This window comes from Drosophila virilis, chromosome 4 (assembly GCF_030788295.1).
Source record: "Drosophila virilis strain 15010-1051.87 chromosome 4, Dvir_AGI_RSII-ME, whole genome shotgun sequence".
In the NCBI taxonomy this organism is placed as follows: Eukaryota; Metazoa; Arthropoda; class Insecta; order Diptera; family Drosophilidae; genus Drosophila; species Drosophila virilis.
The window spans coordinates 5,263,224-5,277,981 of record NC_091546.1 but is presented as its reverse complement, the minus strand read 5'-3'; the positions used below and the strand labels follow the sequence as shown (position 1 = coordinate 5,277,981).

The 14,758-nt window shown below is 47.5% G+C and overlaps 8 protein-coding genes across 13 annotated transcripts; 5 read left to right on the top strand and 3 right to left on the bottom strand.

Annotated features, from left to right (window-relative positions):
- The first annotated feature begins 147 nt into the window (after window positions 1-147).
- Window positions 148-1,302, top strand: RpL27A (ribosomal protein L27A). Its single transcript, XM_002052714.4, has 4 exons — window positions 148-172; window positions 475-792; window positions 1,015-1,150; window positions 1,211-1,302. The coding sequence occupies exons 1-3, from the start codon at window positions 170-172 to the stop codon at window positions 1,141-1,143; spliced, it is 450 nt and encodes a 149-aa protein (XP_002052750.1). The 5' UTR covers window positions 148-169; the 3' UTR covers window positions 1,144-1,150; window positions 1,211-1,302.
- Window positions 1,303-1,853: 551 nt separating this feature from the next.
- On the top strand, window positions 1,854-3,751 carry Gs1l (pseudouridine 5'-phosphatase-like Gs1l). 6 transcript variants are annotated; one of them, XM_015173051.3, is made up of 4 exons: window positions 1,854-1,988; window positions 2,223-2,334; window positions 2,648-2,866; window positions 3,256-3,751. In XM_015173051.3, the coding sequence occupies exons 2-4, from the start codon at window positions 2,271-2,273 to the stop codon at window positions 3,666-3,668; spliced, it is 696 nt and encodes a 231-aa protein (XP_015028537.1). In that variant the 5' UTR covers window positions 1,854-1,988; window positions 2,223-2,270; the 3' UTR covers window positions 3,669-3,751. The 6 variants fall into 6 exon arrangements, with proteins under 6 accessions (XP_015028537.1, XP_002052751.2, XP_070065590.1 ...); XM_002052715.4 differs by lacking the exon at window positions 2,648-2,866 and adding an exon at window positions 2,389-2,607 and having other exon boundaries at window positions 1,856-1,988; XM_070209489.1 differs by having other exon boundaries at window positions 1,878-1,998.
- On the bottom strand, window positions 3,739-4,301 carry ND-B8 (NADH dehydrogenase (ubiquinone) B8 subunit). Its single transcript, XM_002052716.4, has 3 exons — window positions 4,127-4,301; window positions 3,955-4,061; window positions 3,739-3,900 (listed from the first exon to the last, which is right to left on the bottom strand). The coding sequence occupies exons 1-3, from the start codon at window positions 4,222-4,224 to the stop codon at window positions 3,818-3,820; spliced, it is 288 nt and encodes a 95-aa protein (XP_002052752.1). The 5' UTR covers window positions 4,225-4,301; the 3' UTR covers window positions 3,739-3,817.
- Window positions 4,302-4,330: 29 nt separating this feature from the next.
- Secp43 (tRNA Selenocysteine associated protein) lies at window positions 4,331-5,581 on the top strand. Its single transcript, XM_002052717.4, has 2 exons — window positions 4,331-4,487; window positions 4,547-5,581. The coding sequence occupies exons 1-2, from the start codon at window positions 4,422-4,424 to the stop codon at window positions 5,546-5,548; spliced, it is 1,068 nt and encodes a 355-aa protein (XP_002052753.2). The 5' UTR covers window positions 4,331-4,421; the 3' UTR covers window positions 5,549-5,581.
- A 214-nt stretch (window positions 5,582-5,795) lies between these two features.
- LOC6628939 (PHD finger protein 14) lies at window positions 5,796-10,342 on the top strand. Its single transcript, XM_002052718.4, has 3 exons — window positions 5,796-8,046; window positions 8,099-9,620; window positions 9,725-10,342. Exons 1-2 carry the CDS (start codon window positions 5,880-5,882, stop codon window positions 8,881-8,883), a joined length of 2,952 nt encoding a protein of 983 aa, XP_002052754.1. The 5' UTR covers window positions 5,796-5,879; the 3' UTR covers window positions 8,884-9,620; window positions 9,725-10,342.
- On the bottom strand, window positions 9,709-11,749 carry Elp3 (elongator complex protein 3). Its single transcript, XM_002052719.3, has 4 exons — window positions 11,644-11,749; window positions 11,337-11,578; window positions 10,402-11,267; window positions 9,709-10,340 (listed from the first exon to the last, which is right to left on the bottom strand). The coding sequence occupies exons 1-4, from the start codon at window positions 11,663-11,665 to the stop codon at window positions 9,800-9,802; spliced, it is 1,671 nt and encodes a 556-aa protein (XP_002052755.1). The 5' UTR covers window positions 11,666-11,749; the 3' UTR covers window positions 9,709-9,799.
- Window positions 11,750-11,958: 209 nt separating this feature from the next.
- Window positions 11,959-13,949, top strand: morgue (modifier of rpr and grim, ubiquitously expressed). The gene is made up of 2 exons (XM_002052720.4): window positions 11,959-12,301; window positions 12,372-13,949. The coding sequence occupies exons 1-2, from the start codon at window positions 12,146-12,148 to the stop codon at window positions 13,734-13,736; spliced, it is 1,521 nt and encodes a 506-aa protein (XP_002052756.1). The 5' UTR covers window positions 11,959-12,145; the 3' UTR covers window positions 13,737-13,949.
- Window positions 13,950-14,134: 185 nt separating this feature from the next.
- LOC6629015 (protein FAM32A) lies at window positions 14,135-14,661 on the bottom strand. Its single transcript, XM_002052721.4, has one exon. It carries the CDS (start codon window positions 14,585-14,587, stop codon window positions 14,219-14,221), a length of 369 nt encoding a protein of 122 aa, XP_002052757.1. The 5' UTR covers window positions 14,588-14,661; the 3' UTR covers window positions 14,135-14,218.
- Between the last annotated feature and the right edge of the window lie 97 nt (window positions 14,662-14,758).

Here is a 14,758-nt window from a genome sequence, read left to right as displayed (position 1 = left end):
TTGGATATAAGTTTCCGTGTAACCTAGTTTAAGGAATTATTTTGTAAAATATCTAGTAATCACGAACTAGTCGATTACCTTACAGTGCTGCAAAACGTTGCAATCGTTTCCAGTGACAGTTTCAATCGCAGCTAACTTTGCTCACTTCTTTCTTTCCAAAACTCTGAAGATGGTGAGTGGATGTTGCTATGAGTTGTGCATTTCAATATTGATTTAAACCAATGTAGAAAATGCATTAACAATTGCGAATGTGTAAAAGCTGAGCGGTAACTGCGCGGCATGCAATACAGTAAATTGTGGCATGCTTGAAATAAGCAAAAGTGAGCAAACCGCCAAAAAAGCGACGACGGCGTGCAAACATAACCTCAGCCATGTGTTTAGCCTGATAGCCACCGTCTGCAGTTGCCGCTGTCCATGCACGTGCAATGATATCCAATATTTATAATTGTTTTTATCGCTGTTTAACTATTTTAGTCGAATATCAAGAGGAAGAAGACCAGGAAGCTGCGTGGTCACGTCAGCCACGGTCATGGCCGTATTGGCAAGCACCGCAAGCATCCGGGAGGTCGCGGTAATGCTGGTGGCATGCACCATCACCGCATCAATTTTGATAAATACCATCCTGGTTATTTCGGCAAGGTCGGCATGAGGAACTTCCATTTGCGCCGCCAGCACAAGTTCAGGCCCGAAATCAATTTGGACAAACTGTGGTCTCTGGTCGGACCTGAGAAGTTCGCCGAACTGGAGAAGGAGAAGAGCACCAAGGCGCCAGTTATCGATCTGGTTCAATTTGTAAGTTTTATTCCATATGCTGGAATAGAGAAACAATCTGCGCTTGGATTTTTGTTTGACATGAAGAGACACCGAAGGCGATGGGCGGACTGAATGCGACCGTACAATTGCTCTCCTCGTGTTGCGAAAAGCCTTTCAGATCAAAACAAAAACCACACCTGGATTACAAATATCTAGCGCCAAACTTTGAATATCAGTTAATAACTTGCTGCCTTTTTTCAGGGCTACTACAAGCTGTTGGGCCGCGGCCATTTGCCCGCTCGTCCTGTCATCGTTAAGGCCAAATACTTCTCCAAGAAGGCTGAGGACAAGATCAAGAAGGCCGGCGGTGTCTGCCTGCTGAGCGCCTAAGTTTAAGGTGCGTCCCAAACTCTTGCTAATCTTTACATTCCGATTAATATATCCGTTCTGCTTGCAGATATTCCTCTTCTGATTGCAACTGAACGTAATACATTCGACCATCATAAATGTATTTGTTTTTTAATAAATTTAAAAGAAAAAAAAAAACAATTTATTGTGTATTCATATTTCTGCTGTGCTCTTTGTTGTTGTTGCACCTTGTGACGTCGGGGGTGATTTATTGCATCGACTCAATGCCTGTGGGAAACCTCACGTGTGCATGCGGGTATATATTATACAGAAATATACACATTTCTAATTAAGCGTCAACATTTATGAGAATCGTATATATATGCATATATGTTATCGCTTACATTTAAACATAATTTGAATGCGTCAATATTTGAGGTTCATTGTGGCAACAAGTGTGAATATTTTATGTAAAGCACCGACCTTGGCATACCCTGTAAAAACGCAGTTCTACAATTTTAATAGTCAAGTATGACATGTTTAATTTTTGCAAATATTAGAAACGAACATCGTTTAGTAGTTACATTTTTAAAAAATTCTTCGGTTTGTTTTGAAAAGAAAACAGTTGTACATTATTTTTTATAAAAAATAAATGTATATAATTATTTTATTTATGGAACATACGCCCTTTTTAACGATTTTTGCACGCTACAGGGTATGTGCATGGAAAATTTTCTAACTCTGCTATTTGGCGAAAAGTCTGGCAACCTTGTCGCTACCCTTCACTGTATAACGAACGGCAAAGCTCGCAGTTGCAGCCAGATATTCGCATTGCGTGCTGCTGAACGGTTGTGTCGAGCGCATTTGAAAAAGAAGAAGCATTACGTGTAGGTCAAGGTAGCACTTTATCTGTTACATTTCCGGCACCTGTGGGGGAGGGTGGAGAGACTGTCCTTGAGTGAAGGACGGCGCAATTAAAAGTGAACAATAAAAAATTTGTAAAAAAAACAATTTGTGTACAGTGCTGGGGGGAGGGGCGACAAAAAAAACGGTGAATCAGTGCTGGGAAACAGGTTGCAGAAAGTTTTTAATTCATTTCCATGACGGGCGTATTTTTGCAGTAAACATCCCCCCTATTACAACGTTACATAACGAGCAAAGAAGCAGAAATGGCCCAGAAGGTATTGCGAAATGTGACGCACTGCATCTTCGACATGGATGGTCTGCTGCTGGGTAAGTGTTGGATCATTATGGGATATATCATAGTTTACACATGCTTCTAACCAGACACTGAGACCCTCTACACGAAGGCCGCCCAATTGGTGCTCGATCCGTATGGCAAGACGTACACGTTCGATGTGAAGCAGCAGATAATGGGTCTGCAGACGCGTCCGGTGGCCGAGTTTATGATTAAATGCTATGACCTACCGTTGACATGGGAAGAGTACGCCAAACAACAGACGGACAATGCACGCGCCCTTATGCGCGATGCCAAATTGATGCCAGGTACTAATTATTGATTCTTTATTCGCAACTATCCTTGCAGACACTGAACGCATTTACGAGGAGATCACCAGGCAAATAGCTGGCACCTTCAATCGCCCCTATCCCGAGGCGGTGCGTTTCAGAGTCATGGGCACCACGGAACAACGATCCGCCGAAATAGCCGTCCAAGAATGCCAATTGCCCATAACCGTCGGTGATTTTCTCCAGCGCTATCACAAAATGTGCTGCGACCGGCTGCACAATGTGCCGCTGCTGAAAGGTTAGCACCTCCTCCGTTAAAGCCATATACGCGTAGAGATCGGAACCAGTATACACACCCATATAACGTTCATGTCGTCCATTTGCCAATTGCCTTTGCTTTCGTACTGGATCTCTAAATTGGCTTCAAGGTAGAGCTCCTAGTTGTGGGTTGTCCGAGCGTGAAGTTCTTAAGGAACTTGGCTTTTAATTTGAAAGTTATATCTTTTATTTCTTATAATTAGGGAAAGTGTTCCTAGACTCACAAGTAAACGATTCAACATCATGTCTAGCTCTTACTACCTAGAAGATTCGCAGATGCCACCTTCTGCCTGCCTGCCTGTCGATATACATTCGCACGCAACCCATTTTCAATACATAATACTAAAATGTTATTCTAATCCATTGCAGGTGCTGAGCGGCTGCTGCGTCATTTGCATGCGAACAAGGTGCCCTTTGCCTTGGCCACCAGCTCCGGCGCCGAGATGGTCGAGCTGAAGAGCACACATCATCGCGAGCTGTTCGATCTGTTCCATCATCGCGTGTGCGGCTCCTCGGACAGCGAAGTGAAGAATGGCAAGCCGGCGCCAGATATCTTTTTGGTGGCCGCCAGCCGTTTTAGCGATAAGCCCGAGCCGAAAAACTGTCTGGTGTTCGAGGATTCACCGAATGGCGTCGAGGCGGGCAACAGCGCCGGCATGCAGGTGGTAATGGTGCCCGACGAACGGCTCTCAAAGGAGCGTTGCGCCCACGCCACCCAGGTGTTGCGCTCTCTGGAGGACTTCAAGCCCGAACAGTTCGGCCTGCCGCCATTTATCAATTAATTTGTATGTTTGACCATTGTCGCTTATCCGTGTACCTAGTATAATTACTAAGCCTAAATACAGATGTGTGTGCGTTATTAGCATTCACTGTCTTTAATTTAGCCTACAATTGATGCCATTATACAACTCTCTGTACTCTTCTGGTCGCTTCATCTGCCAACCGCCTCCAAGTGCTTCTGTATGTCTGGAGCGGATTGGTTTCTCAGCGAGATTGAGACTTCCTTGCCTTTGCCTGAATTGCAATTGGATACAATATATATTTAAGATACTTGGTATCACTACTTACCATAGCGTGCCCATAGTCTCGGATGCACGCCGGCGCATTCTCTTACCAAGAAGGCCAAGTTGGGATTGTGCCTTTTCAGATTGGGATAAAATTTCTGAATATATTCCCTGTCAGAATTTTTGGTTTTTATTAGATTATGTAACTATGGAGTGAAAGATGCTATGCAATAAACCTGGCGCCCTTGGAAGCATCACATTTTGGATCTAATATAATGCGCACTTCCTTTAGTTTAGCCGTAAAAGCCGCAAAACTGGCAAAACTTATACGCATCTCAGCGGAATATTGTGATAAGTTGTCAAAAATCAAATATGAACTGTCTACAGAGCTGCCAGATGTTTTTGTTTGCTGTGCTTACATTTTTTATGAAAACTCAAAACGTTGGGGCAGCACTTGTTATCGATAAGCCAAATGTCGTGCAACTCTGTGGCTAAGCAAATTATTCTAGAATTTGTTTACGCGTGAGTTTCATGTCAATTTATTTACAAAACAGCGACAATATGACATCTGTACATTGCCAACTATGGATGGGCAGCGTAAGTAATGCATTTCCAACTCCCGAACATTACAATATACCTTTGGGACTTGGTTGCAGCTGGAATCGTACATGACGGAAAACTTCATCATTGCCGCATTTCGCAAAATGGGCGAAGATCCCACCACGGTGCGTCTCATGCGCAACAAATACACTGGCGAGCCGGCTGGATATTGTTTCGTGAATTTCATATCGGATGATCATGCGCTGGATGCCATGCACAAGCTAAATGGCAAACCCATACCCGGCACAAATCCCATTGTCCGTTTTCGTCTGAACTCTGCGAGCAATTCATATAAATTGCCAGGTAATGAGCGTGAATTTAGCGTCTGGGTGGGCGATCTCAGCTCAGACGTGGATGATTATTCGTTGTACAAGGTCTTCTCCAGCAAATACACATCGATCAAAACGGCCAAGGTAATACTGGACAGTCTGGGCTTCTCCAAGGGCTACGGCTTTGTGCGCTTTGGCATCGAGGATGAGCAAAAGTCGGCCTTATACGACATGAACGGCTATGTTGGCCTGGGTACCAAACCCATTAAGATCTGTAATGCAGTGCCCAAGCCAAAGGCTGAGCTGAGCGCCGCACTGGGCAACGGTGGCAGTAGCTATGGCTACGGCGGCCCCAGCACAACCTCAACATCCTCGACCGGTGCTGGCGGCGCCGATTACTCGCAATATTACGATCCAACCAGCACCTACTGGCAGGGCTATAATGCCTGGCAGGGCTATTATGAGCAGGGCGCTGCTCCTTCAATTACGGATGCTGCTGCCTACTATCAGCAAGCCATGTCCCAGTCGCACTCGAATCCGCAGACTCTCGCTCAGCATGCGGAGGCTTGGAGCGCCCAGCGCAGCGCCCAATATGAGCAGCAGCAGCAACAACAGAGTGCACCGCTTAATAGCGCTGCTGCAGCTGAGGAGGACTACGGTCTGGAGGAGCACAAGTTTGTGCTGGACGTGGAGAAACTTAATCGGGAGACAATTGATTCAGATCGACATCTATATGATGCTTTGGAAAGCTCCAAATGGCTGCCCATAGAGCAATTGGAGGTCTTTTAGATTTTAGTTATAATATTAATAATAAACAATTTTATATATAAAATTATAAAAAACTGCATCTGTGTTGTCAAGTTTTTGTAAAAAACAAGGCTAACATTTTTTTTAAATATTGCCGCAAGCGCATTTTAAATAGCCAGATTTGGCGGGAAAAGGCAGAAGCTGGCAACACTGTCAAAAATTGTATCTGCAAGCAATGGCCAACATACGTGCAATAGGGATGTGTTAATATCGATTCTCTGACAAACGATATTGATATCGATAGTGGTCCAGCTCTATTACGTTGCACGATTTTTCTTACATTTTGCGAGAAAAATCACAAATTTATAATTAAATGGCGCCATTTAAACGGGTACGCCAACCAAAAATAACAACACAGGCGTTGCTCGATTTTGATTTGGGTGAAAGTTCATCGGACAGCGATTTTCTGCCCGACATTGACAACTGTTCGGATGGATCAAAGGACGAAAGCGACGGCGACGGCGACAGCAGCGACGCCAGCAGCAGCGACAGCAGCGATAGCGATGCAAATGCAAATTCCGGCGATGAAAGCGACGATTCGACGCTTCAGCTGCGCCAGCTGCTAGCCGAGAACAATGCACAGCAGGAGGCCGCAGCAGCAGCAGCAGCAGTTGTTACCGCCGCACCCGCTGCTCCCGCCCCACGTGTGAATGGCTTCAACATTGAGCCGGTAGCGCCGCCAAAGCGGATGTGCTGCGTGTGCTTGGGCGAGCGCAGCGACGATGTGAACGAGATTGTCGAATGCGATGCGTGTGGCGTTTCCGTGCACGAGGGCTGCTACGGTGTCAGCGACAATGTCAGCATCTCGAGCACAAACTCCACCTGCTCCACGGAGCCCTGGTTCTGTGAGGCATGCCGTGCGGGTGTCTCGGAGCCAGACTGTGAGCTGTGCCCGAACAAGGGCGGCATTTACAAGGAGACAGATGTGGGCAAATGGGTGCACCTGATATGCGCACTGTATGTGCCGGGCGTGGCATTTGGCGAGGTGGAACAGCTCAGCTCGGTGACGCTCTTCGAAATGCAGTACAGCAAATGGGGCGCCAAGCTGTGCTCCCTGTGTGACAATGCGCTCTTTGCGCGCACAGGCGTCTGCATTGGCTGCGATGCGGGCATGTGCAAGACGTATTTCCATGTGACGTGCGCACAGGTCGCCGGCTATCTGATTGAGGCACATCATGAGGATGATGCGGCGGATCCGTTTTATGCCCACTGCAAGGTGCACTCGGAGAAGGAGATGATTAAGAAGCGTCGTCGCAACTATCATACGCTGCGGCTAAACATGCTGCAGCAGGCCAAGCAGCGGGCGCTGCTCCAGCAGCAGCTGATCGAGGCTAATCCCAATCCAGCCCAGGCGCGCATACAGCGCAAGCTTCTGAAGATTCAGCACAAATACGCGCAGCACAAACAACTGAAGCCAACGCCGTGGGTGCCCACGCAAAAGATGTCACGTCTGCTGACCAGTTCCGCCTCCGCTTGCCGGCGTCTGTTGGCCAAGGCGGAGTTCATGGCCGTGGATGTGCAGCATCTGGAGCAGCGCGAGGCGAACATTCAGGCCCTGCAGGACATACGCAAAAAATGGCATATAGCGCCCGCTTTTAGCGTAGAATTCACAGCCTACTATATGGATCGCATAGTGCGCATGTCAGAGTTCAAGCAGCAGCAACAGCAACTTCTGCAGCACAATTCCGCGCTCAGCCAGGCGCAGGATGTGCTGCGCGCCAAATATGACAGCGCGCTGGAGGAACGCAAACTGGTGAAAGCTCAGCGCGATGCATTGATGGCATCTATCAAAGCGCTGCACAATAGCCTGGCGCAGCTGTCGCCTGGCCTCAGCGCTGGCCTGCCCCATGTGGAGCTGATTGCACGCCCGCTGCCGGAGCAGCTGCCCAAATTGGCAACGACGCCGCCAACGCCAACGCAACGGCCCATTTCGGTGCCGACAGCGGCAGCGCTTAAAATGGGCGTTGGCTTTCCGCTCGCCCATCTGGCCAACAAGCTGGACAACTCCCGTCTGCTGAGCACCCAGCAATCCCAGCTGCACACCAGCAAGGCGGCGACCATTGTGCCCGCCGTCAGCTGCGGCATATGCAAGCGCAACAACGATCAGCATCTGCTGGTCAAGTGCGACACCTGCAATCTGCATTATCATTTGGGTTGCTTGAATCCGCCGCTGACGCGTCCGCCCAAAAAATCTAAACAGTATGGCTGGCAGTGCTCCGAGTGCTGTGACAAATCGGATGTATCCGATGCGGTCACCGAAATCTCACCGGGTCCGCGCAAATCGCGCACGCGCTTCAACAAGGACGGGCATTTGGTCTATGTCGAACGCTACTCGCTGGACGATTTGCCGAAGGAGACGCCACAGCAGCTGAAGCGTGCGGTCAACAAAACGCTGCCCGTTGCTCTTGAGGCTGGCGAGGATCTAGCCAAGTCGCCGAAGCGCAGCAAGCTGCAGTCGCCGCGCAAGACGCCTGTCAATGGTAAGTAGCATTTGTTGTCCTAATCTTTACTAACTGCCTAAATTCTTCACAGTGCAAGCCGCAGTGGCCCACATGGAGCTGACGTTGCCACAAGCAGTCGCCACCGTTGCGCACTTGTCCGGCTGCGAGGACTCCATCGACGACTCCAGTGGCAAGCAGTCGTCGCGCAAGGGCAAGCGCAAAGATAAGCACAAAAACAAGCACAATTTGTCATCGGATACGGAAAAGTCTTTCAACAAGGAGCACAAGCGCAAGCGTAAAAAGCGCGCACATGCCGATGAGAGCAGCGCCTTGGACAATGCCAACTCCGGGCGACCCATTAAGATTATCTTCAAGACGCTGCGTTTGCCCGGCGAAGATGCGCCCGAATCGCGCAGTTTTTATGTACCCGCCAATGCGGTGCGCTCCGTGGACGAAGCGTCCCGACCCACCTCCGTGGAGACTGTTGAGGATGTCATACAACCGGAGCAGCCCGCCACCACGCCCATTGTCCTGGTGTCCACAGTAATAACGCCCCATGCTGCCATAAGCACGCCACAAAAGGCCAAGGAGACGGCATCGCCACAGCGCAAGGTTAGCCCACGAAAGTCGACGCCGCGCAAACAGCGTGTGGGCAGGCCACGCGTCTCCAATCCCAAGGTTAATGTGGAAATCAATTGTTGTGTCTGCACGCAGACCGGCAAGCCCAATCAGGTTGTGACCTGTGATGAGTGCCATAAGCACTATCATTTCGCGTGCCTCGAGCCGCCGCTCAAGAAATCGCCCAAAATACGCGGCTACTCCTGGCACTGTGCCGATTGTGATCCCACGGACGAGGAGGCACTGCCAAAAAAATAGTTCTTACCGTTTAACTAATTAGTTTTCTACGTATACAAATATTATTTATAATTAGGCTTTTCCAGACAGCCCAAGTATTTACGATTTTTAAATGAATGGTCGGAACGATAATGTCTAGCCAGAATTGTAACTATATATATATTCATATTCATAATCATAATTCTTTGACTGCCCCACACTATGCCTATTGACTATCATAATAAATGAATTTCATTCAGGTAATATCATAACAAGAATGTTCAAAGAAATCGTTTTGGTTCGCTTCACGAAAAGCAGTATTAGAAATAAGATATAGAAAATAGATATCTCTTCTCTATATATAAAATATCTAAATCTGGCAACATTATACTTGATTCTTAACCTTTAAATATCCTATATATATATCCTATATATATATAATGTGTGCATATATTTTGTATGATTATATTTAAGATCAAGCTTACCTCTCGCTGCGGCGCAAATTCAAAATCAAACGAATTCTTAACTAACGCTCTTCTACGCGATTCTCATAAATTTAAGTAAGTCACAGCAGGAGGCGGCGGCTTCAACTAAGGAGGAAGCGGCTTCAACTGTGGAGCCGGCGGCTCCAACAATAGAGGAATCGACTTTGACTAAGGAGGAAGCGGCTGCAACTGTGGACTTCAATTAAGGAGGAGGCGGCTTCAACTATGGAGGAGAAGGGAGCTTTTATATTGGGTTCGTCTACTGATAAAAAATTCGCGCATGTGAATTTGGAGGTGAGTACGTGATTGAAAATATACAATTATCCCAATAGGCATACTTTATCATATAACTCCCTCTTGGTTAATAATATATGCGGTCGGCTCCTTTCTTCAATAAGGAATATATCTATTTATCTCAAGCCCAGAACAACAAGCATTATATAATAATTATATACATATATCTAGGTGACAAATTAAGAGCGATAATTGTATTGTTTTGAGAGTGACTTGGACATGTAGGGGCCGTCTAGGGTGTAGCCCAGTTTGCGGTAATAGTTGCGCGTACCGACACCCGAGATGACCGCGATCTTTGTGCTGCCATGCTCCTCGCGGGCAATACGCTCCGCCTCCTCCATGAGCAACGTGCCAAAGCCCTGGTGCTGGAACTTGGTTGGATCACGTGAGCTGACCGGCACTACAGAGCCGTAAACGTGTAGTTCGCGCACAATGGAGCACTCTCCCTGCAGTTCCGGCCGGAAGGTGTCCGGTGAGCATTTGCGCAAGCGTAACAGGCCCACAAGTATATCCTGCTCGGGATCCTCGTATGAGATGAACGTCTCCCAACCGCCGTTGGCCACATAATCGCGTCTTATCAGCTCGATTTCATACGGACGAACCTTGTTGTGTATCTCTTGGATGCCGACCTCGCGTGTGCGTACATCCCGGCAAACCGTGCCCAAATCCTTCATGCGCGCCAGAGCCAATTCACGCAGATTGCCGTGCTCCACGCCCGAGCTGCGGACGTAGACGTGAATTGTTATATGTGGTTAGTTCTGTTAGGGATTTAAAGACTTACCTAACCAGAGGCATGGGTATGTCACGCTGAACACGATAGACGCGTGTCCAGGGTGGCACCAGAGCCAGTATTTTGGCCACCAAATCGACCAGCATCGAGGGTGGATACGACTTGTAGCGACCCGTTTTCCACAGCTCGTAGAGCCCAGTGCCACGTATGACAAGTGTGGGATAGATTTTGAGGCCATCTGAGCGAAAAGCGGGATTCTCAAAGTACTCGATGAACTGTTCAATGTCGCGCTCAAAATCCACATTGGGCAGATCGGGCATCATGTGTGTGACAATCTTGTAGCCGGCATCTTTGCCCATGTTGAATGTCTCGCAAACGGCGCGCACCGTATGACCACGATTTGTGTCCCTGGCTACATCCTCATAGACGGACTGCACGCCGATCTCCAGGCGTGTGCAGCCATAATTCAGCATATCGGAGATGTGACGCTTCAGGCAATAATCCGGCCGAGTCTCAATTGTGATGCCAATGCATTTGGTCCGGGACTTCTCGGAATAACGCACCGCTTCCGCAACATTAGCGCTGCTGTGCCCAGAGAGAGCATCATGCAGATTTCGTATAAAGTAATCACGATATTCCTCCGGCAGGGCCATAAATGTGCCGCCCATCACAATGAACTCCACTTTGTCCACGGAGTGGCCCAGCTGCTTAAGCTGCTCGACGCGATGGCGTGTCTGCAGGAATGGATCATAACGTGCCCGTATGGCGCGCATTGAGGTCGGCTCATAGCCCGTATACGATTGTGTGGAGTACTCGAAATCGCTGTCCGGTCCGCCGGGGCAATAGACGCAAATGTTGCCCGTAAAATTGATGTGCGGACAGCGATGCGGCTTGCACATGACAGCCACCACGGCAATCTACAAATATTTATAATTTTAACCTCTGCAAGAGTTTATTTTATATTTGTTTGTGGGTTATTTTCTTACGCCGCTTGCGGTTCGTATGGGCTTGGCACGCAGCTTGGGCAGCAGTATCTTCTTGGCATCCTGCGGCACGGCTGCTATGATGTCCACAAGTCGCGGCGAGCTGTCCAGTCCATATTTCGATGATATTAGCGATTTCATGCGATTCAGATTCACATCTTTCTTGTCTTCGTGTGCCTTTAGTAGTTCCTGTATGATTTCACCGATGACAAGCACCTGACGCTCCTCGCGACTGAGACCGACAGCTGCGGCGCATGCAAGTAAATAAACTTTAATAAAATATACACATTATTAACGAATTGTAGCTAACCCAGCTTCTTTTTCTGCTTCATTTTGTTGCTGGCGTAATTTTATAATTATCGCACGTGTGGCGCTGCAGCTGACAGACAGACAAGTTATCGATAAGTGACGTCAATATCGACTGTTGCTTCATGACGTCACAATCACAATTTGCACTTGAAAAATGAGACCTGAAATCAAAGGCCTTTTAACCTATATGAAGATTTACATTTTAACGTATAAAAGTTTACATATATATAAAATTATCTTAATGTTTCCAGCCATGCAGGAATTTTAAGTCACATGAACCTTACAGTTTCACAATGCAATACTTCAACCATATCCATTTTCGTAGCTTGTGACGTCACATCAGCCTGTAAACAAAAACTACCTTCTCCATTTTTATAAGCCAAACTTTTGTTATCGGTATCGATATTATATCGATGCCTCATCAAGTATCTTAACGTTGCATTACGAGAAAGGCATCGGTTGGGATTATTTTTTGTTAGAAGAAATTTCAGTGCACCAGGAAAATGACTAGCTGCGTGCAGCAGCAAAAGGAACAGGAGCAGTTGCTGGAGCAATTAAATGCCAGCGATGATGAAATGAACGAAACAGACGACATCGCCGAGGAGGAGGAGGAAGACAAAGATAAACAATTGCTTACAGAGCCAACATTTTGCTTTTCGGTGTGTATATAAAAAAAAAAAAAACAAAAAAAAACCATGCCTAATAATGCATGTGTGTTTTCCACTGCAGAACAGCAACGCGTGCTGGGTATGCAATGGCTATTATGGACCCAATTTCGGCGAACCGCTTTGCGGCGCTTGTCATGCATTTTTATACAACGCACAACGCGCCGAGGAGCTATTGACAGAATTGTCCGACGACGAGGACTCGGGCAATGACGAACCGCCTTTTAAGGACAAGCAAGAGGATGATGAAACTGAGAATGATGCGGACATAATGGGCTTTGAAGATCTTGAGGACGCGGAGCCGCCCGCACCGCAGCAACAACAACAACAGCAGCAGCAACAACAACAACAGCAACAACAACAAGCGGCAAACCAAGAGCCGGAGCACGAACTGCAGGAACTGCAAGCAGCACAGCAACAGGCAGCGCCAGAGCCGCTGTTGGAACTGCAAGCAGTGCCAGCGCGACGCGGCACACCAGAGCGTGATTTCGAACATGAACGTGCGGTCAATCCGTTTCTGTTGCCCATCAAAAGGCCACGACCCACGGCGCCGCTTGCCTTGCCGCATTACATGCTCGAGCTGGCCGATGGACGTGCCCGTGCACATGAGTACAACGCGCCGGATGCGGGCAGCAGCGGCAGCAGCAGCAGCAGCAGCAGCAAATGCATCACCAGTCGCATACCCGTCGAGGTTATGCTGAAGATATTCGCCTACCTGGACGACATGTCGCTGTGGATGGCCAGCGAGGTGTGCAAGCAGTGGCACGAGATCATAGTGAAGAACACGGCACAGAGCATGTGGAAGACATACATCAAACAGCGCTGGCCGCTGTTCGAATGCCTCACCGAGCTGCCGGACTGGTACAAGCTGTATGGTGCATTGATGTCAGCGTGTTTCTGTCGCACCTGTTTGATTGAGCTGGGCAGCCAGTCGCCGCCGTCTGGTGAGCTGGGAAACGTGATACGCAATAATTTTCTGCGCGGTGAGGCAAATATACTGCACAGCTACGAAGCGGAGGGTATTTCGGCCATACCATTAGATCGCCAGAATAATTATTGGCAGGCAACGATACTTGGACCGCCTGGCAGTCCCTACGAGGGCGGCAAATTCTTTCTATTTATATACTTTCCTGAACGCTATCCCATGGCACCGCCAACGGTGCGTTTTCTAACCAAAATACTGCATCCGAATGTGTCCAGACATGGCGATGTCGGCATTGACATATTCCAGCAACAGAACTGGTCGCTGGCCCTGAATGTGGCCAAAGTTTTGTTGTCCGTGCAGAGTCTCCTCACCGATCCGTATACCGAGGTATGCATGGAGCCGGAGCTGGGCTATATCTATGAGCATGAACGTTCGCGTTTCGAGCAGCTGGTGCGCGCCTGGACCTGGAAATATGCCATGCTCGAGCTGATGACGCCACAGTGAAGCAATATCTTAGCCAAGTAGCCTTGTTTTGCTTTCATGGACTGAATGTTGGAAACATCTAAGACACCCTCAATTAAGTTGTTTTTTGTATATTTATGTAACTATTACCATAAACGTATTTAGTTTAATGCTGCCATTTATATTGGCCTCATCCCATAATATAGTCAAAATTATGCTTAATATATATAACACTTGGAAATGTTTGAACCTAAATTTTAATGTTGCTTGCGGAAATGGTAAAATGTAGCTATATGGTACAATATAGCTGACACCGTCATTTCCAAGATCTTTCACAGATATAAGTATTCCAAGCAGCATTCTTTCGTTCAGCTTCAATGAAGGAACGCTCCCAATCTGTGCGGTTGCCCAATACTTGCATCACAAGAGGTAAACAGAAATTAGTGAATCAGCCACGGGATAGTTTTATATATATAGATTATATGTTTTACAGCTAGATTACAATTAAGCAGATGCGACGCCTTCTACTTCGTCCAGGACACCTTGGGTATATCGAAGTGTTCGGTGAGTGTGTCCAGATGTTCATTGAATTTCTCTACGCGCTGTTTATGCGTCGTCTGCGCCTTGTCCATGATGCGTTTGTTGCGCATCTTCTCCTGCTGTTTCTTGGTGGCCAGCTCCGCTTTGGTTAGCTTACGCTCGTAGCCGCTGGTCGAGGCTGCGGCAGTTCCGTTTACAGTTTCAATCATTTGTTGTTCGACGAACGCTCTCTGCAGTGCATCCTTCTTCTTCTCCTTGTCCTTGTTCTTGTGTTTCTTCTTTTTTTTCTTGAGTTCGTTATCGCTTTTAAGCTTAAGTTTGCTTTTGGCAGCATATGCATATGCGTCGGACATTGTTTTTATTCAGTTTGCTAAAATAATGCAAGCGATTTGTTTTTCATTGATGACGAGGGCTGATAAACGTTTCAGTTTCTAGGGCTACACATTTTTTTTGCTTTCGATAGTTTCCCATTATCGATAGTTACATGCATCGCTGGATTTACCGTTTTATTTGTGCGTCATGTT